A 23,837-nucleotide genomic window follows, 5' to 3' on the forward strand; every position below is an offset into this window, starting at 1 on the left:
TGACATCAAAGTTCATTTTCCAGATAAAGGACATTAACAAATACTTTTTTCTCTTAAATCTTCTGAATTTACATGGAAATAGTCTTATCCATGAATGTAAATGCCAAGCATCAGCCACTGACAGAAGTGATGACTTTTGACTCTGATAAAAGCTGAAAATAGAGCTCACGTGTGTTCACCTTGTTTGGAGCACAAACCATGAATATCAGTCACAGCTCAGGGTCAAAGTGTTAAATACTAAAATATCTATTTAGTATGTTCAAGACAGTAGTATGTAGTTTGTTTGTATGTTTCCCCCAGCCATTTTGACTTGTTTTAGTAGGAAGAGCACAGGTGTTTCTGTTTCTGACACTGTTCAGTTGAAGTAAATTTAGAAGAGTGTGCTAAATGGAACTCAGCCATGATTCATTTTTATTATTTCCACCTGTGCTTCTCATACTGTGATAGGTGAAAAAGACCCATTGCTTATTCTTTGGTTCCAGCAGTTATCTCTCTAGTACAAAAGAAGAAACCTTTTCTAACAAAAATAATAAAAAAAGTAGTAGACAAATGGGAATTTTTTTTATTGATGAATCACAAAGGCTATAGTGTTTGCTTTTTATTATTATTAATTTATTACATAAGGGTATTCACTATGAAGTTCTTGTAAGATCAGCTTATTCCAAATTCAATTTGCTCAAGTCGGAGAAATGAGAAAAATATGATGCTGAACATGATGTCGGATCTATCTTAAAGAAAAAAAGCTCTTATAAAATACATTATTTGCACTGCAGGGTTCCAGTCTGAGCTGATTTAGACGTATGGACTCTCCTGTTTATCTGACTCTACATCTCCAGGCTCATCGTGTACCAGAACCTCTACTACCACCTCAGTATGTGTGGCCTGAGTTTTGCTTATCCAGCAACTGTCATTTGTGTTAATCCAGTGGCTGCCTTGCGTCTCAACAACATCTTCTGTCCACATCTCAACGACTGATGCTGACTCTGGGAGCGACGGACTGTTTAGTCCTGGATTCTCTTCTTCTCTTTCCTCAGTATGCTGCTGGTTAGTAGATGCCATGGCTGTGTCTGAAGTATTTATCTGTTGGCTTCCCTGCAGCATCTCCAGTTCAAGCTTGGGCCTGATGATGCAGTTGTGCAGAAATACTTATTTATGACATTTAGATACTGATTTAATAACAGTCTGTAAGCCTCAGTGAACAACTTTTAATACCTGAGTTTCTCCTCTGCCATCCGTGCTCCTACAAATTCCTGCAACGAAAAAAATCACAGTGTCCAAATAACACGAGTAATAACACAAGTATGTTTGCATGCATGCGTCTGCGTGTTTGACAAAAGGCTTCCCTCACCCATGTGTCCGTGCTGAGGGGTTCTTCCTGTGTGGGTGACATGTTGGGACTGTCCTCCGCGTCTTGATGGAGTTTCGGAGGCAGAGTGTGGTGCAGACAGTTGAGTCTGAACAGCAGCTCGTCTACCAGACTTTCAAACTCTTCAAGGTAGAAAGTCTGAAAACAGAGCATAAGATTGCTACATTATTACGTGCATATATTATTGATTGATTGATATTATTGATATTTAATTGATATGTTCAAAGTGATATGTCAAACAGTGATGTACAAGCTCAAGGCAATTGGACTTGTAAGTGGAGGGTTGTCAGTTCAAATTCAAGGACGAGTTAAGGGCTGTGTGTGCCCCTAAGCAATGTGCCTTACCCCCATGTTTCTTTGTTTACTACTGGTGTGTAATAATGCAGAAGTTCACTATCACTGATTTGTTTGTGTGTGTAAATACACAGTAAGACAAAGAAAAAGGTACTTCCACCGCGTTTTCCTCACCCTGCTCTCCACGTGATCATCGATCCATTTTGGTTCGCGCTTCAAAACAAACCCAGAAAGGCTCTGTGTGATGTAGCTGCCCATTTCTGCCACAGTAAAGACGTCCCTCCTGCTCTGAGATCTCCTGGCACTTCGCACCAACGTGGATGCGACGGCTATTACCTACGAGAACATGACAGGGATCCACATACTGAGGCTGTGCAGCTGTGAAATAAGACTGAATATCTATTGAAAGGCCAGTTATATGTCTTTACCACTGCTGTCCACACCATAGTGGAAGACATATAAACAGTTCCACAGAACAGAAAATCACATCCAGAGAGAAGAAGGCTCCTAAAGGGTCTGACGCCCCCACGGTGATGGAGCAGAGTCTGGAATGAGCGGGGGATTGAGCTGAAAGCCCAGGACCTCTGCACGAACAGGAGATTTGCTGCACAGGACAGCGCCACCAGTAAGATCAAACCTGAAACCTACCGAATCCACAAGGTAAAATCATAAAATAAAATAAAAAAGAGTGGAATTTACATCTCCTATCACATGTTTTTCCCCCCACTTTGTGCAGGTTACCATAGGCCAGCAGAGGCTGCAGAGTGAGCGCGTGAACAGCGTGGCAGAGGACGCCAAGGTTTTGTTCCCCCTCAGCACAGTCGCACACTTCAGGGTGAGAAGGAATAGTGTCAAGCCACAGAGAGTACGAATGTCCTGCAAAGACAAGATAACTTTTTTTATTATTATTTTTTTAATCACTGTAAAGCAGCTGCTGTCTTCTTTAATTTTCACATATCGTTAATCCTTGCACAACAGGATGTCTCAACTGGACAGTTAGGTTTGTCCTTGTGTATTTAATAAAGGTGTGTTCTGCAAAAACAACAGAGAGAATTATAGTGTCTAGGATCTTGTGTTAATCACGTTTTGGTCATAATTATCCTGTTAAAGGTGCAGTGTGTAATATTAAGCATCATAGTACCCATTAGTACAATCACTTATTGTGTAGCCTTAGAATAAGCCTTTTTCTATGCACTTAAAGCTTCGATTTATGGAGTATAGCGTCTTGTCCTGCCATGTTTCTAGTGGATAAACCAGGCAGAGGTTGCATTTTGTGATTTGAACTAAAAATGTTATATTTGAAGGTGGGCCTTTAAAGACAGGTCAAAGGTGTTCCTCCTTCCCCTGCCTTCATTCATCTCGTTCTCTCACTTGTTCCCAGGACGCCAAGAAGCTGACGTCAACACGTCCGCCGTGTCTCTGCAGCAGCTCGGCAGCGTCCGCGATGATGATGGAGTGATAGGCGTAATAGACACAGCGCACGAGCGTCACTGTCAGCAGAGCGACCTGCAAAAGTGAGAGAAACACTACATAAAGTGAGTGTGTATTTGTACCATTACACCATTCCGCTGCATGCTTTGACCCTCACGTTTGTCTGTGTGTTAGTTTAAGTAGCTACGGGTTACTTTACCCTCTCAACTGGGTCATCGTGGTCCTGTTTGCTCTGCGAGGTGTATGACATGGACTTAATCTTTTTGGTAGTTGTTATGTTGGTGGGTTACTCACCTCGAGCCAGTTGCAGGGCGTCTTGCAGTATCCCATCAGCCCTTGCTGCATCAAAGTGGACATTTGAAGACGGAATTGCAGAAGAGACAAAAGGAGGAAGTTGAGCTAGAGGAGAGAAGAAAAAAACAGGAAGATTTAGGCACCTGAATGAATCAACTTCATCATCACCATATTTCTGGGTAAAATGTGATGAAGTAATTTACCTGGCACACCATGACAACATAGTCCCACACAGCAGGAGTGTAATAAACCCTCACTGACTGGACTTTAGAAGAGGGCAACAGGAGACTAGCGGGGCTCTGCTCAGTGAGCAGGGTCACACTGGTGAACAAGTTGGCTGCAGGGCTGAACAAGGTAAACTGGACTTTCAGGGCCACCGTCCGTCTGTCCAACCAGCCGCTTGAGCGCAGGCGATTCAGTCTGCTCACAGCGTCAGACCTGATGACATGAACAGTGACAGATACTTCACCTGATCCCACAGTGAGAACGATTCCATGGCGCGAGTGACTGTGTACTGTAACTCACTTAGTGATGCCTAGGCCAGTCGCAGTGCTGTGTCCAGCGTAGCAGCCTAGGTGACCACATTTCCTCATGGGCGTTACCGTGGGAACTGTAACAATGGAGTCTGGGGAAAGAGATTCTGGTGGAAAATTATCACCGAAGACCTAAAAAAAAAAAAAAAAATTATTATGTGAGTGATCATCACCACCAACTGTTAAGGTAAGAACACATCCACAGCCTTAACAGAGGGGTCAACTTCCAACCCCAAATGTCTTACTGCCCAAAACCCACATAAATGAAGCAGACTTAATGTAAATGTTCAAGTATTTTACATTAAACTTCATAACTTGCCTTTAAATCCAAATCTACCACCTGAATAATCTGTTTTAAAGAAAAAAAAATCCTCCACTGTTCAATCAGGGGCCTATAGGTTCTTGTTTGTGAAACAGCAACCTCTACAGGAGGTTTAGTTTAAAAAATTAAAAAAACAGTGTGATGAGTGAAGATGTCTCTGCTTTTTCTTTGACTGCTGATATTTCAAAAAGTAAGTGTGACAAATATGTTGTTTATAATGTAGTCTTCATAATCAAGATTACATCTGTCTCTCTTTCTTTCTGTTACTTACGTGCTCCTGTAACGAGCTGTATTTCTCCGTCTTCCACAGGATCGGTTCTCCAATCAAAATGTGGGATTGCTGAATGACAAGAAAATACCAGGCTGTGAAATTAGCTAACTAGCTTTTTTTTTTTAAATAAAATAACGAATAGTTGTTCTGTCTGGAGATCTGTATTCACAATCTCAGAAAAATTAGTGTCTGATGAGGTAGCTTTTGTTGTTTACCTCAGTTTTTGTCGACGCGTTCTTATACAGCACATTTAGCAGCTGGGTCTGCGTCCACCTCCACCAGCTCTCGTGGTTTTGTATGGACATAAAGTCCCGATTATGGTCATTCCTGTTGAAAAAACAACATGATTTTGAAGCAATTGGAGAGCTTTGAATCATAATCTGTGTGTGTGTGTGTGTGTGTTACCTTATAAACTGTTTTCTTACAGCTTGGTTGAGGTGGTAGTGGTCACTGAATGAGCTGTTGCTTGTGACACACAGCATCAGGAGAATCATGGAGACACAGACACACAAATCCCTGGACGACAAAGCAAAAGTTCCTTAATATACACCTGTAAATCATATATACACACACACACACATATACACACACACACCTGAGGGTGTTGTGAATTTGAGTCTCTCTTCTTTTCCTCCCACGGCTTCTCCTCAGCTCTGCTGGAGTCGGTGGGTGTACAAGACGCAGGTAGCGAGCTCGCTGACGAGCAGCAAGCAGCTGTCAGAAATCAGAAATAATGGTTCTTGATATTAAGACGGTGAAAGAAGAAACGGATGGAAAAGGAAACACATGACGGAGATCACCTTCTCAAAGTCTGAACATGTTTCCTGAGGCTTGAACTTGAGCGTCTCCGGTCCGTCAGCACCGCTGCAGCTGCACAGATCGACTTCAAACTCTTCAATTCTGGAGAAAGAATGGAAATCTACTTTTTCTCTGTACCACAAAGAGACAGCCGCTGTCACTGCAACTATCTGGAAAAGAAAAAAAGAACATTATTTCCAAGCTAAATGTGTCAAGCTTAGACTTTCAGGCATTTTTTATTCATTTGAAATGAATGTAGCTGTCAATGCAAAGGAAGGATTTTTCTTACCACAACTGGCTGGATGACGAAGATGCAAAACACCAGCGAGAAGAAAAGAGAGTGGATCCAAAGCAGACGCTTGCTGCTGCTAAATCTGACACAAGCACACACACAGAAAAGTAAGAATCACAATTAGTCTTTGGTCCATATAACAACAATACACAACTACTACCTCATTCCCAGCAGAGCAGAGAGCACCATGCAGGAAAGGCACAACAGCAGACAGAGTGCCCAGGCCAAACACTGACACCACCGGGTTGCTGCTCTAGTTCTTCTCCCTTTGAGTTTGTCGGTTGCATGATAACAACATTTTCCTCCAGGATCTGCTTTCTTATTCTGAACGATGTGAGCTTCATCTTTCATACGAGACAGAACATCTGCTGGGTCGAGCTGTTTTCCTTGCGTCGTTTCATGATCGTTAACCCGCTTCGAGCGCAGCATCAAATTCTGAAGTGCCAGGCTGCTCTTAACTGCTGGATCATCCTCCTTTGTTATGATCACATCTGGCCGGTTTGCAGGTTCTTTATCTGTGTCTTTATATTCCAGGATCATAGTTGACGACGGGAGCCCGTCTGTGCCCTGCAGAACACAAAGACAAGGGTGAGACGCAGTGATTTGAATGCCAAAAATACAGGAAAAGACTGATGCTTATTAATATTTAACCTGGTATTTTTTCCTCCAGGCTTCCTGTAGCCACTGTTCAAGTTTGTTCCAGGAGACATGGGTGACACTGTCATTTACTGAAAGAGAGCAATGAAAACTGGAACAATGCAAAAAGGTAGGAAACAGAACTATACTATACAAATCATTTTTTTTTTCTGTGATTTAAAAAAACACTCGCTAGACTTTACTCCACTAAAAATGGTGCAAACAGGTGGTGAGGCACAGTGTTAGGTCATAGGTAAATAGTAAGAATGGTTGAAGGTGGTTGACAAGCTTTAGAAGCATTTATATATGCACCTAAGAACAGAGAACCACATCAGGTTCCACTCCTCACAGCCAAGAAGAGAAATGTGAGGCTGCAGTGGACACAGACTCTGTCAACACTAATCCAGCCTCACTTATATCAACAACAGTCCAGCCTTCTGCTGCTGCTGGTGGTGCAATATTTGCTTGGTACACTTTTGGACTCTCCATACTGATCAGTTATAATCCAAATGCTCCAGCATATCTACATGATTCATCTGTAACTGCCTAAATGAACGCAACAATACATCCTTTGTACTTTAATGGTGTCCCCAGTCACCGAGTCTGTAACTGTAACCAAAATCTTAACGTTGCCAACATTTCCAAAGCAGACAGAGTCTCTATGAAAAAGCAGTGACTGTGAAAGTTTACATCCATAAGAGAAGAAAGACATCTTCACTTAAGCTGAAGCCAAATTCAAACCTCACCTTCAACAAAGCCCTTGTCAGTCTTTCTCCCTTTCCCCTGCTGGACTCCCGATCTCCTCCGCTTGACCTCACACAGTCGAAATAGACAAGATATCCCCGTTGCCCCGGGCAACACTGCCACCACACTTAATAGTCCGGTTGCCACAGAGACCGCTGATACATCGAGAAAGCCCAACTCGAACGGCAACTGTAAACAGGGGATTAAACATGACAGCTGTTGCTGTGACATGTTTCAGACCAACTGTGAACGTCTTATGGTTCAATTACCTGTTCATCCATTTGTGATATGATCGCCGCGTTGACGCACGAGTACCCCAACAGCAGCAGCAGACACACGGCAAGTCTTTGTGCATGTGTGAACAAGTTAGGGCAGGGGCAGCTGTACACCGACATCCAGATGTGGAAGTCGGCCAAGAAGTCGGATAATTTAAAACGCAACATCTGCAAACAGACGGGCAGAAACGCATGGTCACGAGTGAGTAGAAGCTGTTTTATTTGTGTGTTCCAATGTGTGATTCTACCTCAGCAAAGCCTAGTCCGTGGGTACAAACACGCAGCATCCTCTCCACCTGGCCGTCGCCTTTGTTCACAGCCAGCCAGCACTGACCGAGAAACAGCCAAGCACGTCTGCTGTTCACCTGACACAGAAGCAACGTTTTATATTCCATGCACATTTACATTTACAGACCAAAAATACAAACACGTGGTTCTACCTCACCTCAGACACTTCCACGTGTTTCAGGTACCAGTCCGGCGACGGTCCAGAGCCGTCGTGCCAGATGTGAACCCCCCACACAGATCCCAAGCTCTCTGCTGCACTGTGGTGCCAGACACAAACACTATACACTTCAAGTAGATGTTTTGGAATAATAATAATACTGTAGTCATTTTAAAGGTCCAGAATGTGAGAATTTGTCTCATCTAATGGTGAGACTGCTGATTGATTGTAACATACAGATAACTCCTCCACTCATCCCTCCCTTTTCCAGTGAACCGTGGTGGCCTTCACATACCAGAGAGGATGTTGTTCTTTCTCATTTGGGAGGCCCTTGGCTGAAGTAGCTATAAAAGTCTTATCTATCCCAAGGCTACAAATAGCAAACAATGTGTATTTCAAGGTGATTATACACTTAATACTACTACATAATTGTGGGCAGTATAATAACCCCTTCCTAATGTTTAATGACCTTTAAAGCTTTAATATACATTTTTTATACGTGACCCGCCATGGCCAGAGGCGCAACTTGTGAACAGGCAAGGCAGGCAACTGCTTGGAGCCCCGAGCCGATAGGGGGCCCCAAACACTTGGAGCCTGAGGGCTGTTTTTACTGAAATGTGCAGTGACCAGCTGCCTCCCTTTCCCCCTTAAACAACAATGGGCGATTTGCAATGACTTCTCCGTAGGAAACCTCCCTAAAGTGGCCCCACCTCAGATTAACCTCAGATTAATATTTTAAAGGTTTTTTAAAAAGCTATTTACAGTATTGTATTGTTCTTTACATTTATAGTTTCCACATACTTTTTAATTACAAGGTTTTTCCATGTTATTTCATTCATTTTGAAAAAAATATATATATATATTTTGAACTCATACATTTTTCGTCGGTGTCAGATTATTTGTAACATAATGGTGATGAACACTGGTTGGAAGGGCCCCCTGGGAATTTTTGCTTAGGGCCCCTACAGACTCTAGAATCGCCTCTGGCCATGGCTAAAGTAGCAACAAGTAGGCCCAGGCAAACTGAGTAAACAAAGACATTATTGTTATTTATTTTTTCAAAATGATGTAAGTTGAAGTTTTGAAGAAGCCACTACATGAATAAAATCACAGTATTGTGGGTCTTAAAACCACACACTTTGTATGTGAATTAGGGGTTATTTGATCTCTGTGAATGATTGCTAGTTAGGGTGCAGTGATTTCACATTCCAGTGCTTTGGTTGTTTTTTTCGGCCAATCAGCTGCGTCACAGAGGAAACGTGGCTACTGAATATGCAGCTCCTCACTCCTACTGTGCTTCAAGATGCTGTGTGTGTTGACTGAAGATGGACAAGAAAAAAGGCAGAACTAAATCGTGGTTGTATATCTTAACGAAGACAGAGGCTTCTGCTAATGCCGACGCTGATCTAACTTCTGTCATGCTAGCGGACTCGTTAGCGTTAGCATTTATGCTAGCGGACGTTAAGCTAACGCGTTAGCATAAATGTTAGCCGACGTCATCGTCGCAAACCTTCTCCAGAGCTTATGTACAACAAACGGATGGATTATTGAGCGGCTGAAAGAGAGCAGGACATTAGAATAACTGGACACCTTGAGGAACAGACACAGTAGTTACTTCTGAGATGATGACATGACGCCATGCCATGGGGTGAGTTTTCATTGAAAAGTGCTTTTTCATGCTAGACACTGACTTTTAATAAACCATTGAGCGTTAATAATATTATACTTTTGGGTTTTACCTGATTAAGAATGTGTCTTGAGAATTCCTTCTGAACAGAGTGCACCCTGGGACTTGTAGTTCCTTTGTGTGGGAGACTCCGTCTTCACCATACAGCGCGATGTAAACCTGGTAAAGGTGATAAAAGATATGCATGTACTGAATGTCATAGGCTAGAGTAAACTAGTGAATAGACGAATCGATTTTTAATCGAAATTATGTGACTTATATATGCAGTAAAATGCAATGAAGATTAAGATGACAAATGACAGCCTCACCTTTGAACTCATTGTGGCTGCAGAGCAGAGACCAGTGTGGATGGTCACAGCATAAAGACACGGGTCAAATGGAGAGTTGTCAGAAAGATAGTGGACTATTTGGTTCTTCTCGTTGTCGTCATCTGCTCTCTTGCACGCCACTGACGCTGGGACGTACAGGCACATGCACAGCACCAGCACAGCCAGCACAGTGAGATCCTGGGACACACTGAAGAGAGAATGACAAAGGAGATAAGAATGACAGTTTTTTTCCCCCCTCTGCTTTCAGAGACATTATTGTTGGAGGTGATCACCTCAGGAATGGCTCCAGAGTGGATGTGTCATTGCTGCTCTGGATCTGGTGCTGCACCACTGTCAGTGGCCTCAACTGGTGACAACTGAAACCAACACAAGGTAAGAACGATTTGAATCCATCACAATCTCTTGTTTTATATATCGGAGTATGCGCCTTACCTGCAGTTGACAGCAGAGGTTGTGACTCCCTGCTGTGTCCTGCAGCCTCGGTGAGTCCAGGCCCCCTGGTGGTCATCCCAGGACAAACACTGGCTGCTGACCACTGTGAGACTGTAGCTGATCTGTTCACTAGGGTGCTTGTGTCGGCGTGGTTTTCCATACTCTGCGTTCAGCAGTGCCAGGTGACCAACGCCTGCTGCTAGGGTAAGCAAATAGCTTGATAAAATAAATGACAAAAATTGGACATTACAACACTACATACATTTAAAAAGTGTCCTACTCTCTAAATGTGGTTACAACTAATCTCATTCGTGTCATCAATGACTTTAATTGCTAAAAGCTATTGAATGCATGAATTGAATGTCAAAAAAATTCTATACAATGACGAGAGTTAACATGTTCACATATTCTGCATAAAAATGTATCCTTAAAAACACAGTATGTAACTTTGGCTGCTTTGGGGCTCTCAAAAAGAAAAACACAACAACTTAAGACCTAGTTTGATGACATTGGGCAGCAGCGTGGGATCATTGTCTCATTTGGTTTCCCTGTGTGTTTGTGCTTTACAGGCAGAGCTTCAGGTCTCTTCATATATTTAAATGCTGAAAAGTTACATATTATATCTTTAATGCAACAATCACCGTTGAGGTACGATGAGGGCAGAGTTATACAAATGCTGTCGCTCTCCCAGTGATGAATCCTGCGCAGGTGATGCATGCTTGGAGTCGGCTTTTCAAACATCCTGCCAGAACAGAAAGCATATTTTAACTATCCAGTATCATGTGATAATAACGGCTGAACAACGACGGGCCCATAAGTCACCACAGATAACAGGTACCTGAAGAGCAGCATGATGGGAAACACTTTGTCGGGTGGCGGCGTGAACGTCACGCTCAGCCGCACGGCCTGATGCAAATGGTCCTGGGTGAGGTTGAAGCTGTGGTAGTTGACCTGCGTGTGGACGAGGACGTGCTCGTGCACAGCGCTCCTCTATAGAAAAGATGGAAGTTAAAGGGATAGTTTGAGAGCCCTGCTTTAAAGTAGCAGCTTTTTGAAGTGGCTTGTTTTTCTCATGCATGTACACCAGTATGAACAGGTTACCGCTACACAGTCCTGTCAATGGTTTCACGCTATATTCCACTGATCTACACAAGCTGGGAATGCACCAGAGCAGAAACATTTGTCAGGAAAGACAGGGACTACACGTGGTTGTAAATAGTCAGCGTTTTCTGAAGGAAGGAAAAGATGCACAGAGTGCTTTGGTTTCAAACAAAGATCCCAGTCAAAAAATTCAGATACAAATCATGCACATGCATAAAATTAAGTTGTGATTCATATCCAGAATAATATAAGGTGTTGCAGAAATGGCAGTAAAAACATTACTTAAACACAAATTTACAGATTGGTAAATTGGGTCATGATTGTCTGTCATCTTTTAAAAGTAGGTCCAAATTATAAAAGTGTGGGGAAACGCTGACAATCGACGCATACATTTCCTGGTGGATGTCGCAGCTCGACGTCGACGGGCAGAACCAGGGATCGAACAGGGATTTTCCTCCTTGTGTTGCACTTGTAAAGACTCAAGTCAACCACCGGTCCGCTGAACTGGAAGAATCACCAGAAAGAGAGAGAATAAGTTAAAAAAAGCCTTTGTGTTTACATGACTTTATGACTTCACATATCGGCTGCTCGTCACCTGTGTGGGACGGCGGGGGAAGGTGTAAGGGTCGGTGGCGAGCTCAGTCAAAAGGCCGAGTACACAAGACGGACGCTGGCTGCCCCGGTGATGAGCAAACAGAAGCTGGACGAGAGAAGCAGGGATGTAGTAGGTGGTGGAGCCGCTGCTGATCACTGTGGAGGTTTTGTTTTGGTATGTAGCGTATAACGCGAGGAGATCTGTGCTGACTCTGTGCTGCTGGACCTTGTGGAACAGAATATACTTCTGCAAAAAAACAACAAAAAAAGGATGATGGATATCACAAGAGCAATAAAAAATGTGTTGATGTGAAGATGACTTGTTTCCTCTCACCAGCATCAGGTCTGACGCAGTCTGCAGAATGTCAGCAACAACGCGTGTCTTCTTCTCTGCTGAGGTCAATCCTGGTGAAGCTGGTATGCAGCAATTTGTTGTTGTTGATTCATGCACATGTGTAATGTTATCTACGTTGTGCATTTCAGGTGCAAAGTCCTGATTTGTGACAGCAGCCTGCAAGTTGTATGACAGCAGGACGACCAAGGTGTTGAGCATCTTATGGTCCAGGTGATATGGGGCTGAAGCGCCGGACTCAACGAAAAGGTATGAGACAGCCTGAATGTGAAGTGTCACATGTCTGACACTGGCTAAAGTCACCTAAAAATAGAAAAAAGCAAGAAAGGAAATTCAACAGATTTCTTTCTTTTAGTTCGTCTTTATCTATAAAAGATAATAAACTTCCTTCCACTAACTTGATTTGTCACTTGTAGAAGATCTGTGAGTGTGGAGACGATGTCCATGATTGAAGCCTGTGAATGACATTAAAATGTTGTAACGGTTGGTAATGGCTGTCAGTTAGAGAAGAGTTTTGTTGAAATTAATTGTACCTGATCATCGCTCTGGAGTTCACACAGTGTGCAAATTAACACACACCGTACATGCCTCTGTGCTTGTATGTTTCCCTTGGTATCCAGGCTGAGTGTGTTCAGGATGCTGGAGAGCAGACTGATGTAGTTACCAATCTCCCGACTGTTCCCAAGCTTCACTAGAGCTGACAGATTCCTCAGACCTGACCCTGACCTGGAGAGAAACAGTGGTAGTGAAGTGTAGACGCAAAGTGATGTCTCATCGTCATTTCACTATAATCTTTTCTGTGATGCTTACAGCTCCAGCTCAGGATCATGATGATGAGATGAAGTGCCTCTGAGGAAGCTTGGCTGGACTTGGACCGTGACAGGACAGGGTTTAGTGGTTGTTCCGTATGTGCTGCTTCTGATTTCTGTATAAATTGTTACTATGGAAACAAACAAAAAAATAGCATTAATAAGTGAGAAATAAATTGAGATGATAATGGATCTTTAAGTGTGTGTTGTAGGATGTGAAGACAAAATTTGATTCAAACGTATCTTTGTGAGGACATTTTGGCGTGTCTTCGTCTTGCTTTTTTGAAGGTTAACACTTGGTTTTAGGGTTGGAATAAGTTTGGTTTATAGTGATTAGGGATGGTTAAGGTCAGGGTAAGGTTTAGGGAATGCATTATTTCTGTGTGTGTGTGTGAGGGGGGGGGTATTTCCTTGTGTTGTGGGGACCTAAAACTATTTACACAGTCACATGATGGGAACTTGTCCACATAATGTATTTTACTACATTGTTGTACAAGTTGAAGACACCTTTAAACTTAGTTTGGCTGGGGTTATAGGGTTTGGTTAAGGGTTAGGGTTAGGATTAGGCCAGTGCTAATTTTGGTTACGGTTAGAGTAAGTCTCCAGGAAATGAATCTAAGTTGATACAATATCCTCTGAAGTCATGGAAACCTGTGTGCGTGTTCCTGTATAGGTATCTTTGTGAAGACCAAAAACTAATATACCTCAGTGAGGACGCATTCTGACACCTCTAAAAATGGTGTTGAGGCACTTTGCTGTGATGGTTAAGGTTAGGCTAATGGAATATAGGGAATGCATTATGTCAATGAATATCCTCATTATGAATGCTATGCAAACGTGTGTGTCTGTGTGTCTTTACCTTTATAATCATCACTGGGGTCACCTGAAGGAAGGTTGAAGTAATACTGGAAATCTCTTCCGTGGTACAGCACCCTGGGTTGTTTTCCTCCAACACTGAAGCTGTACTCATACAGTAAATCCTTGAATAATGACACACGCATGCACAGAATGTTACTGCTTGCTTATTTACTTCGTGTCCGTGTATGAATGTGCGTGCTATGCTTCAGACAAAATGTACCTCTTTCCCCGAGGTGCAGAAGACGCTGAAGTGTGTGTGCAGCTCGCTCCCCGCGACTGGCTGCACCTGGCACCTCACGCCCTCTGGAACGGGCTTGGTTTCCAAGAACAGCTGAGATCGGCCCACAAATCTGTCCCGACGTTCTGAATAACACAGATAACCATTAGATGTGGATCCATCTACCCTTCAAGCGTCATCGGAAAAAGAAAAGATGGTCTGACAAAGGTCAGATTCTTTCATTACTGTTGTCCATCCAGAAAACTGTCCATCTAAGAAGTGTAATTTGCATCACTCAATGTAAGAAATCCTCAGACATGGCATTAACACATGCCTTCTGTAACAAGTGTTTGCAGAACTAGGTGTGAATGACACATTTAGATGTGATCACTCAAACCGTGCTTGCGAAGGCAGTGGTTACACCAAACTGAAAAAAAGCACCTTCTCTTATGACATCCTCTGTGTGTGGAAAGTAAGTCCTCATTCATACAAGCGTGTTTTCTTTTTCTCAAGCTGCATGAACTGGCTATGAATCTTTACATGTTTTGTGTTCATTTTACATTTGACAAAAAAAAAAAATCTTACTGGCAGTGAGCTCCAGCATGTATCTGCTCCCCGGCCTCAGACTGAAGGGTTTGACAATGAGCACAGATGAGGAAAGTCCTACAAAGACAGGGAAAAAAGTTACTGTAGTTTGTGATACTGCGAAACAGAGAGAGCATAAATACATGAAGGTGTGTTTCATCGATGCTTTACCTGTGTCTGTGTAGGACTCGAAAAGGACTCTGTCGACTGGGTCTCGGGGTAAATCCAGCAAAGTTGGCTGCTGAGTCACGACAGAGGGTCTGGAAACTACCAGGTTACTGCCGTCGTCTTCATGCGCTGCTGGATCAAACGCAGAGTCGTCTCCCGGGCTCAAGGTCTCGCCATCCACACCTGTGAGTACACACAAATAAACACCCAACCTCACACACTTGGTAAACAAACACACATATATATATATATATATATATATATATATATATATATATATATATGTATACCGTACCTGTGGGTCTTCCTGCTGAACTCCCCGGCTCGCCTTCCTCTGCACTCGGGAAGGGAACGTCATAATCTGAACCTGGAATAGACTCTCCATCTTTAATGCACAACGCATCGCAAACCATTAATATGCAAGAGCTACTGTTTTGGAGTCAGGTGAATACATTTAAATATTAATCTGTATATATTAGAGCACATTCCTAATTAGTGGAATGCAGGTAAATGCTAAACTGCAGAGGCACAAGTTAGACATATGGTACCAACACGGATAAAAATTACACAATACTGGGTACTGCCAAGATGTATAGAGGACCTCATTCAAACTGTACATATAAAATATAAGTACCTATAAACATTAAAACCAGTAATAGTAGTTGTTGTTGTACAGAACATACTGTTACTGATCTAATTCACCTGCAAAGTCTCCACTCCCCAGGTCAGGAAAAGACATTTCCCAGTCAGCAGAAGAGTCGAAATGAATTGAGGATCCATGGATGTCTTTGCTTCGGACAAACTGTCCAAGAAAATGTTCTGTTCCTAGATATAAAAGATTAATTATTGTTTTTTTCATCAACGTAAATCTTGCATGTACGACTTCTTACTCTTATCCTATTTTCACTCCCGATGTCCAGGACTCAAAGTTTTGGGCAAAACACACACAGTACCTCACAGGGTGAAATCATTTATATCATAATGAAGAGCTGGCAGCACTACAGAGCTGACCAGTTTAACCTGATCTTGTTGTTTCTGATGCTGATGGGAGCACAGACAGCTACAGGTCAGGTTTATCCTGAATACTTAAGCTGGACTACAGGCTTGCATTGTTTTACGGTACATTTAATAACACACCAGCTTTATTTGACATGTCTCTGCTCGTCTGGCCCAGATTTAATTTAGTGGCTTCAGTTTCTGAGGTGATATCTGTCAGGAGAAGAGCTGCTGAGGAAGGGACAGTGTGGTGTGAGTCATCTGGAAGCAGGTTGGAAGTCTCGGGAGTCTGAAGATGCTCAGCAGGACCCTCACTGATTGTGGAAGGAGCACTGAGATCCACAGTGTAGCAAAATGGGACTGGAATCAACAAACAGAAGATTGCATTCTTAATTTATTTATTATAATTTCCTTCATTTTCAACCAAACTGGATGGAGATGCTCTTATTTTACCTTCTACGACAGGTTTGGACGAGGCATTGACCACGTATAGACTCCAGCTGTACTGGATGTGATGTGGGGAAACATCACAATCTGCACATAAGGTGCTCACAGAGAAGGACCAGTCCCAGTTCACTTGGTTTCCTTGGCAACGCGGGCAGTAAAGTGACAGCTTCCTGGTTTGGAAATATTAACATAGTTCAATATAGATTGAGAAAAAAAATACTGTTGATAGCTATATACTTAGTACATAAATCAAGATATATATCGAGCATTTGTAAGTCTTACCCGAGCAGATGTGGTGCAACTGTGAGGAAAGTCTCTGCAGAAGCCGTTCGCTCTCCGCTCTGCACGGTCAGCGTGAACTGGAACTGGTCAAAGTTGCGCTTTAAGAGACTGGCGGAGAACGTGAGCACAGGGGAGGAAGTGGAAACACGTTGATGGAAACAGGTGGTGGTGATGGAGCTGAGTGGTTTACATGTCCAGCTGTAGCTGTGAGGAGAAAATGATGAAGGATGTTTACCTGCAAACCCAAATCTTTTCAGAACTGATACTGATACAAAGTCATACAAACTTGAGTCATAGCAGCAAAAATCTATATGGTTCTACCTGAGTGGGTACATTGGGAAGTCGGGGTCGTACGATTGCTGCCCGTCTAGGGTTATGACGGTGGAGTTTCTGCTGTTGATGTAGACGTTGGTGCCACCTTGGATGACGGCCACCGGAGAGCTAGGCATCACCTGAACGTTCACACTGTAGTTACTGTAAACCACACTGCCAATGACCTGCACCTGCAGACAGAGGACAGCATCTCAAGCCCCTTATATTTACACTTATATTTACACCTAAACACCTTTCAATAACAAGTAATGGCTACCATAGGTTCTCCTTTATGTCTATATAGTCGTTCTACAAATGTAGGTTTGTTGTTTCTGCCTAGAACTCAACAAGACTGAACAGTTTTTACAGCCCTCGAATCAATTCAGTTGCTATGAAGTGAATGAAAAGTCCTTGAGCTACTACAATTAGATAAATGCTGCACACTTGCTCTGTGCTGTACCACAGCCTTTCACTTTAAACCAGTGGTTCTTAAACCTTTTATACCACCTGAGAAAATATTGGGCTCTCAAAGTAACACTGTTATTGCCGACTTTAAAATACAGTGGTGTGTATGTGGTGGGTAAAAATATATATATATATATATATATATATATATATATATATATATATATATATATATATATATATATATATATATATATATATATATATATATATATATATATATATATAGGTCGAGCAAAGTCAGCTACAGACGTTGCAGACGAGGCAGATTTATTCCCAATAAGATCATTTGCTCTCTCATCATCCTCGCATATACTTCTCACAGTGGTGTAGTGAAATTAGATTAAGATGGAGCGAGTTTTTGTTATTTGTTTCTTCTTGTTTTTTTTTTTTTTTACATATATAAAATCAATAAGTAGAATAGTATTTTCCTGCAAGAAACTCACCCTGGCTGTTGCAGTGTAGGTGTCATACTGTAAGAAGTAGCTCTGCAGCGTGAGACTCTGTCTGCGAGCGTCTGTGAAAGGCAAATGGAGCGTCCGGCCCGCAGAGTCGAACAGTGTCCACGTGTAGTGAAGGCCTCCTGATGAGTCGCAGTCCATTTCAGTGTCATAGGTCACTCCCAAACGGATAACCTCGTACCTTCGTACCTAGACGGAGAAGAAATCTTTCTTATTTACCCTAAAATCTATAGTATATCTAGTATAGTTGTATGTTCAGGTGGAGCTAAAACTCTACCTGCAGTTTAAGAGGACCCATGTTTTTAACTGGTGGAGGCTGACATGGCCGGTCCACAACAAAGATGTGACTCCTTAGTGAGGCTGAGCTGACCAGGTTAGACACAGTCACTTCCACTGTGAACTCCCCTGTTCTGCAGAGAGGAAACAACACAGTGTGTATAGAAATGAGTTGGACAACTTATAAGTATATTTTTCCATACCCTTTAATAAGTACTTTGGGCCTGTCTTTAACATAGGACACCATCTTGAACCAGTTTGAAGCAGGAGCTTTCTAATCAAAAGATGACAAACGGCGTTGTCACTTAAATTTGATTCATGAACAAGCAAAGAAGAAAGAGGCAAAATTAGAGGAAGGTAGGAATTTATGAATTACATTTTCTCGCGTTGCTGTAATTTGTGTACTTTTTTTAAAGTCATTATCATGAGGGCAGGTGAATTGGCACTAATAAAAGTCCCTGAGTGAGTGAGAAAGTTAAAGCATTTGTGACACTTTGACCCATTATATTTATACACAACATATTTTTATTTTGTCAGCACTTTAATTTGGAAAGGTTTGCCTTTAATGAAACACAATGCATGTGAGATTTGTGTCCTCTTGTCCTTTTGCACGATACAAGAAATAACCCCAACCTTGTTAACCCTTTAAGGTACTACTCAACCATTTGGTCGACCACACTTTAAGTCACTATATCTCATTGAAAAATGCATCAAGCTGAACTCACTAACACTAAATTAATGTGACTTGTTCTGAATGTTGTATATGAATTATGCAAACCAGGTTTATTATGAACAGACGTCTCAACTGTTTGATAGAGGCCTGTATCTGAAATACTATAGGGTCTAATTTAAAAAAAAAAAAAAAATTGATTGTCGTTATTATCATAAGTAAATTAAATAAAATAATAAAAAAATGCAAAGAAATCATTTTTCCTTTGCTTTTTTCTTGGTGAGTACCTTTAAGAGTTAAAAAGGTAACTTAGTACATTTTTAGACCAGTACTTTTATTTGTACTTAAATAAACAGTGCTACTTTTACTTGAGTAGAATATTTCAGTACTCCATCCATCTCTAGATTTTGTTAATTTCAATTTCTCACACAATGCTTTAATTGAAATTTGAAACAGGCTCAGTAATACACACAAGTTCTATTTTTTATTTCAGCATTCAATCAAGTGTGACTCACCTGTGGAAGACGTGCTGATCTGTGCTCTGTCCCAGCCTGATGCACGATCCGTCTCCAAAGCTCCACAGGAAGGTGAGGTTTGTCCCGACATTCACCCGACAACTCACATTCACCGTCTGGTTCTGTAGGACCGAGGGCCGGTGGACCAGCCTGTTGAGCTTCACTGCTCTCTGTACGACCAGAGGAAACACCTCGGAGGTGATGGACGTCTGACTGGCGGACATCACCACAACCACAGCAAACCTGCGTTAAAGAGCGGTTAGAATTGTGTGGTTTTTTTGCACTTTAAAAACACCTCAAATGTATTTTTAATTGATAATTCCATACATTCCAGGTCTGTGGTATCTCTTGGTGACCGTTCTTGAGGTGGTTCTGACGGATGTGGAGTCTCCAAAATGCCAGACGAACTCTGCGTTGTCTGGTGGATCGGCCACAGCCAGGAGGGTGACATCTTTATTTGTGAGATAAGCTGGTTTTGCTGCATAAATCTGCACCACTGGAAAAAACAACAAATATTACAAAATCTTAGACATCTTAGACATAATGCATTCCCTAACCCCTTGCCCTTAACTTTAAATACCTAATACTTTAACCCTTAAAACAAAGTATTAACCTTTCAAAAGCCCATTTAAGTTGTAATGACCAGTCAAAATGTCCTCACACAGCCTACTACACACATGTACACACACAGGATTTACATTTTCTTTTACAGGGACAGAAACTAACTCTATCTCTAACAGTTAGATTGTGTCGAATTTAGATAAAAGCCTAAAATCTGCTTGACACCAAATGGGTGGAGCTATATTGTATATTTTAATTATATAGATTTGTTTTACACATTTTGTTATAATGGATTAAAAGATGAGTCATTTGCATGTATTTCTAAGAAGTGACAGAAAAAAAAGGTGCCTGAGCTCAGTGGGCGTCCGTTAAATATTCCCTCTCACCGTTGTGACCCTCACTGTTGGGTGGTTGCCAGGTTGGATTAGCTCTAACATGCGGCGACGACTTCCCGTCCCCTTCGACGCACACTCTCACGCTCTTGTTCTGAGAAGACACTCGATTCTCAGCCTGAAGCTCGACCACAGAGGCCCCGGTGTGGTCGAAAAGCAAAACCACCGTCACCTCTTCCCCTGCAGCGTATGTGCTGTTTCTGTACACGCGTGTTGCATTCACAAGCAGAGACAGAGTCATGTCAGACCCTGCTGCCACGCTGAATGACACCGGCTGTCTGTGATCTGTTCTGATCACACGAGGGACTCTCAGCACCAGCTCTCCTACTGGATCCTGAACCGGGACGTGTGTTTGAAACAAGGCCCAGTTAACAGGTTTAAAAGCCTGAACTGTGAGATAATAAAGTCCAGCTAATGGAAGTGACACCTTCACATTCCATCCCTCAGTTGTTGTGTTAATCACAACAGCGTTGTCCAAAATAAAAGCCCAACTTGTTCTTGACCCCGTACAGATTCGTCCACCGGTGCTCACGACCTCCAGGATGAAATCTGCATGCGTTGGAACTGCTGGCATACAGCTCCCAGAAGGCCTCAGTGCACAGATTTGCTTGTTCACCATTAAAGCTTGAGGCAGCAGGGATGTGGAGAAGATGGACCTGAGGAGGTGAAGGTGCACAGGGCAGCTGGACTGATTCAAGGGGTGGAGACGGAGGAGATTGTGGATGATGTTGTCATGGATACTGTGGATAAAGTCCTGATGATTGCTTGTCTGACTCTTCTTCGTTTCACTGCTGTTATTGGCAACATTATCCCAGCTGCAGGAGTTAATGTGTTCTTTGCTGCTGGTGCTGATGCTGTGTCTACATTTGTGCTCATGCAGCGTGAGAGTAAGGACAAGTCTTGTGGTGGTGAACGGATCCATGTCCACAGAGACACAATCTGCAGCCGAAACAGGAACAGTCTGTGAGAGCACAACACACACAAATATGACACTGAAACATAAGTCTGGTCACAATAAATCCTATGTAAAAACAGATCAGGTAATTTATTTGGTCAAAGCTTGTTGACATTAGCATTAAAGCATTAAAAATAACCAAGAGTAAGTGAAATTTTTGGACTATAGGTGATTTTTCAAAAGCACAATTTAATCCTGTTACAATGAAGATAGCTAAAAAAATATATATATACAGTATATATTAATGGACCAGCCTTAGTCTTTGATCAGTTATTCAGTATTATGGTTAAGTTTGGCTGCTGTGTTGTTTTTTTCCTCAGAGATTAATAACATGAATAACCTGCTGTGGCAAGTAAGTAAAAGCATAATACAACATTTTTTTGTCAGTATTATGTGAGCATCAAATGTTTATTTCTATGTTCTTATTTTTGTCAGTAAGGCGCTTTAAAGTTACTGCCCCTTGTTAAATAAATGTTTATAGTCAGTTTCTTCGCTGTTTCTGTTGTACGTGCACAGTCGCTATAATAAGGGACTATTGTTTCATTCATGTTTCAAATATTGTAAATAATGGGATTTTGTTCATAGAAACTGTTAAAAAATCATCGACAAAAACCATTTATACTTAATTGTAAGGAGGATGATTCAGTCCTTTCTGCTTAACCGTTACTTCTAACAGACAGCATGTGCTACAGCAACACTCTTTAATCCTACATACCAAAGTGTTGTTGACAAAGGAGTCTTCTGTCTTTACACAGTCTCTCTCCTCCTTCATCTCACTGTCTTCTTCTGTGTTTCCAGGATTAAAGCACGTTCGACACACAGTTGTGTTTTGTGAGTTTTGAAGGTGTGAGCAGGCGGAACAGACCACAGGCCCCGAGGTCACCGCGTTATCTGGTGAAGGCTGCAAAGCACAGAGGTGGAGGCTGGAGGAGAGTGTGGAGAGGAGGTTTGAAACACTGACATCTGAAAGCGAAAAATAATAGAATTCATATTATGTTTGCATTATTAATTCCTTAATTCATTATTTATTTATTTATTTATTTATTTAAATGTTTCTTCTCGTTGACTTACTGATTTGATGTTTTCCTGGCGTTTCCAAAATGTGTTCACACGACGCGGAAAAGGAGCCGTCATCCAGCAAACTGACACGATGTGAACTTTGAACTTTAGGGCTCACACCCAGGAACTCCACTGTGACGTAAGTGAAGTCCTGACCTGACCGACTCTGAATCCCTGAAAATCAAACACAGTGTACGTGGACTGTGTTTGTTTTATGTAGAGATATTTACTTTCCTGTCGAGGCAGATTATTCTATGTAACATCATTAACAATGAATTTTGTCATTATTTACAATTACAAATTAACATATGTAAAAAAAAATGTATAATATTAAAATAAAAAAGATCCCTGTTGCACTGTGCATTGGCCAAGAAAAATGTATACTAAAAGTCTCCCTAATCACTGATAATTTTTTTAAAGGGGCTTTTACTTTTTTTTTATCTGTATCTTTTGAAAAACAGCCTTTTAACACACATTTATAATCCACCATATTTTTTAAATAATAACTGTAATCAGCGATGATATAAACGTTAGATGATAATTCCTTAATTTAAGCCAAAAAAAAGTTGTGTTTTTATGTAGAAACAATAAAAAAAAGCATGCAACAAAAACGAAAAATGCATTCACATTTACATTTACAAGAAAACTAATTATACTTTGAAAATTGTGACTTATAATTAAAGCTGAAAAAAGAACTTGCTTAAAAGAATAAAATCACTTTTTACAACATAAGAGTCAACCTCTGTGCAAACCAGAGAGTCACATGTGTAAGAACTCGACTGAGCAGCTGACCTGTGGGCTGGTCAGGGCGTCCGGCCAGCTTTCCAGAAACTTCGAGGACAAACGTCTTCCCAGCCTGGACTCTCTCTGATGAGGTGCACAGACTCACGGTGTGCAGAAACGGCCCTGCAGTCCTGTAGAGAGCCACTGTCTCAGGTTCACCTCCAACAGGACAGTGAAGCACACTGTAGAAAAGACAAAGAAAAAGAAAACTGTAAGTGCTTTTTTTTTAAAAAGACAGTCACAAACATGTTTATGTCTTCAGTCGCAGGGACAATGGGGGAGCTGCAGTCTCTGTCTCACCTTTCTCTTCCACTTTCTCCTCCTCTGACTTCTGACCCAGCAGGAGAAGAAGATGCATTCACACACTCACTGAAGACCAGACCATGTAGCCGGTTGCCACAGTAACAGCTCTCAAAGGTCAACGCTGCCACCTGGTACCTTCAGTGAGGACAAATAATGAGGATTGGTATATATATATATATATATAAAAATATATATATATATATATATATATATGTGTGTATATATATGTATAAATATATACATATATATATATGTGTAAAGTGTGACTTGTTTTAAGGTTTTTAGGTTATTGCAAAATTTCTTCATGAAAAGTTTCCTCATGAGAACCTAAAAAATGCATAAAATATGTTTATCTGAAACCATCTATCTATCTATCTATCTATCTATCTATCTATCTATCTATCTATCTATCTATCTATCTATCTATCTATCTATCTATCTATTAACAGGTTCTACAGATCATTGCTTTGAACATTGCTTTGTGAGACTTATTTGGAGATTATTAACTATAAAGTCACCATTTAAAA

At 41.6% G+C, this 23,837-nt stretch overlaps 1 protein-coding gene across 1 annotated transcript; it reads right to left on the reverse strand.

Moving 5' to 3' along the window:
- Positions 1-792: 792 nt before the first annotated feature.
- Positions 793-23,365, reverse strand: pkd1l1 (polycystin 1 like 1, transient receptor potential channel interacting; the record flags this gene model as incomplete). The annotated part of the gene is made up of 52 exons (XM_083901549.1): positions 793-1,120; positions 1,213-1,250; positions 1,349-1,504; positions 1,835-1,996; positions 2,089-2,304; positions 2,402-2,488; positions 3,032-3,166; positions 3,386-3,490; positions 3,589-3,823; positions 3,911-4,050; positions 4,512-4,580; positions 4,727-4,838; positions 4,917-5,027; positions 5,107-5,225; positions 5,312-5,479; positions 5,599-5,683; positions 5,762-6,168; positions 6,253-6,329; positions 6,984-7,170; positions 7,251-7,424; positions 7,505-7,621; positions 7,702-7,801; positions 9,441-9,547; positions 9,697-9,904; positions 9,990-10,073; positions 10,150-10,348; positions 10,791-10,891; positions 10,988-11,139; positions 11,641-11,754; positions 11,846-12,091; positions 12,179-12,499; positions 12,595-12,651; positions 12,730-12,922; positions 13,007-13,136; positions 13,865-13,985; positions 14,084-14,226; positions 14,666-14,743; positions 14,837-15,016; positions 15,129-15,218; positions 15,971-16,189; positions 16,283-16,446; positions 16,559-16,762; positions 16,880-17,061; positions 17,782-17,985; positions 18,074-18,206; positions 19,258-19,500; positions 19,585-19,753; positions 20,205-21,171; positions 21,881-22,128; positions 22,237-22,398; positions 23,017-23,166; positions 23,308-23,365. The coding sequence occupies 52 exons, from the start codon at positions 23,363-23,365 to the stop codon at positions 793-795; spliced, it is 8,955 nt and encodes a 2,984-aa protein (XP_083757675.1).
- Between the last annotated feature and the right edge of the window lie 472 nt (positions 23,366-23,837).

This window comes from Microchirus variegatus (assembly GCF_963457635.1).
Source record: "Microchirus variegatus genome assembly, chromosome: 15".
Lineage (NCBI taxonomy): Eukaryota > Metazoa > Chordata > Actinopteri > Pleuronectiformes > Soleidae > Microchirus > Microchirus variegatus.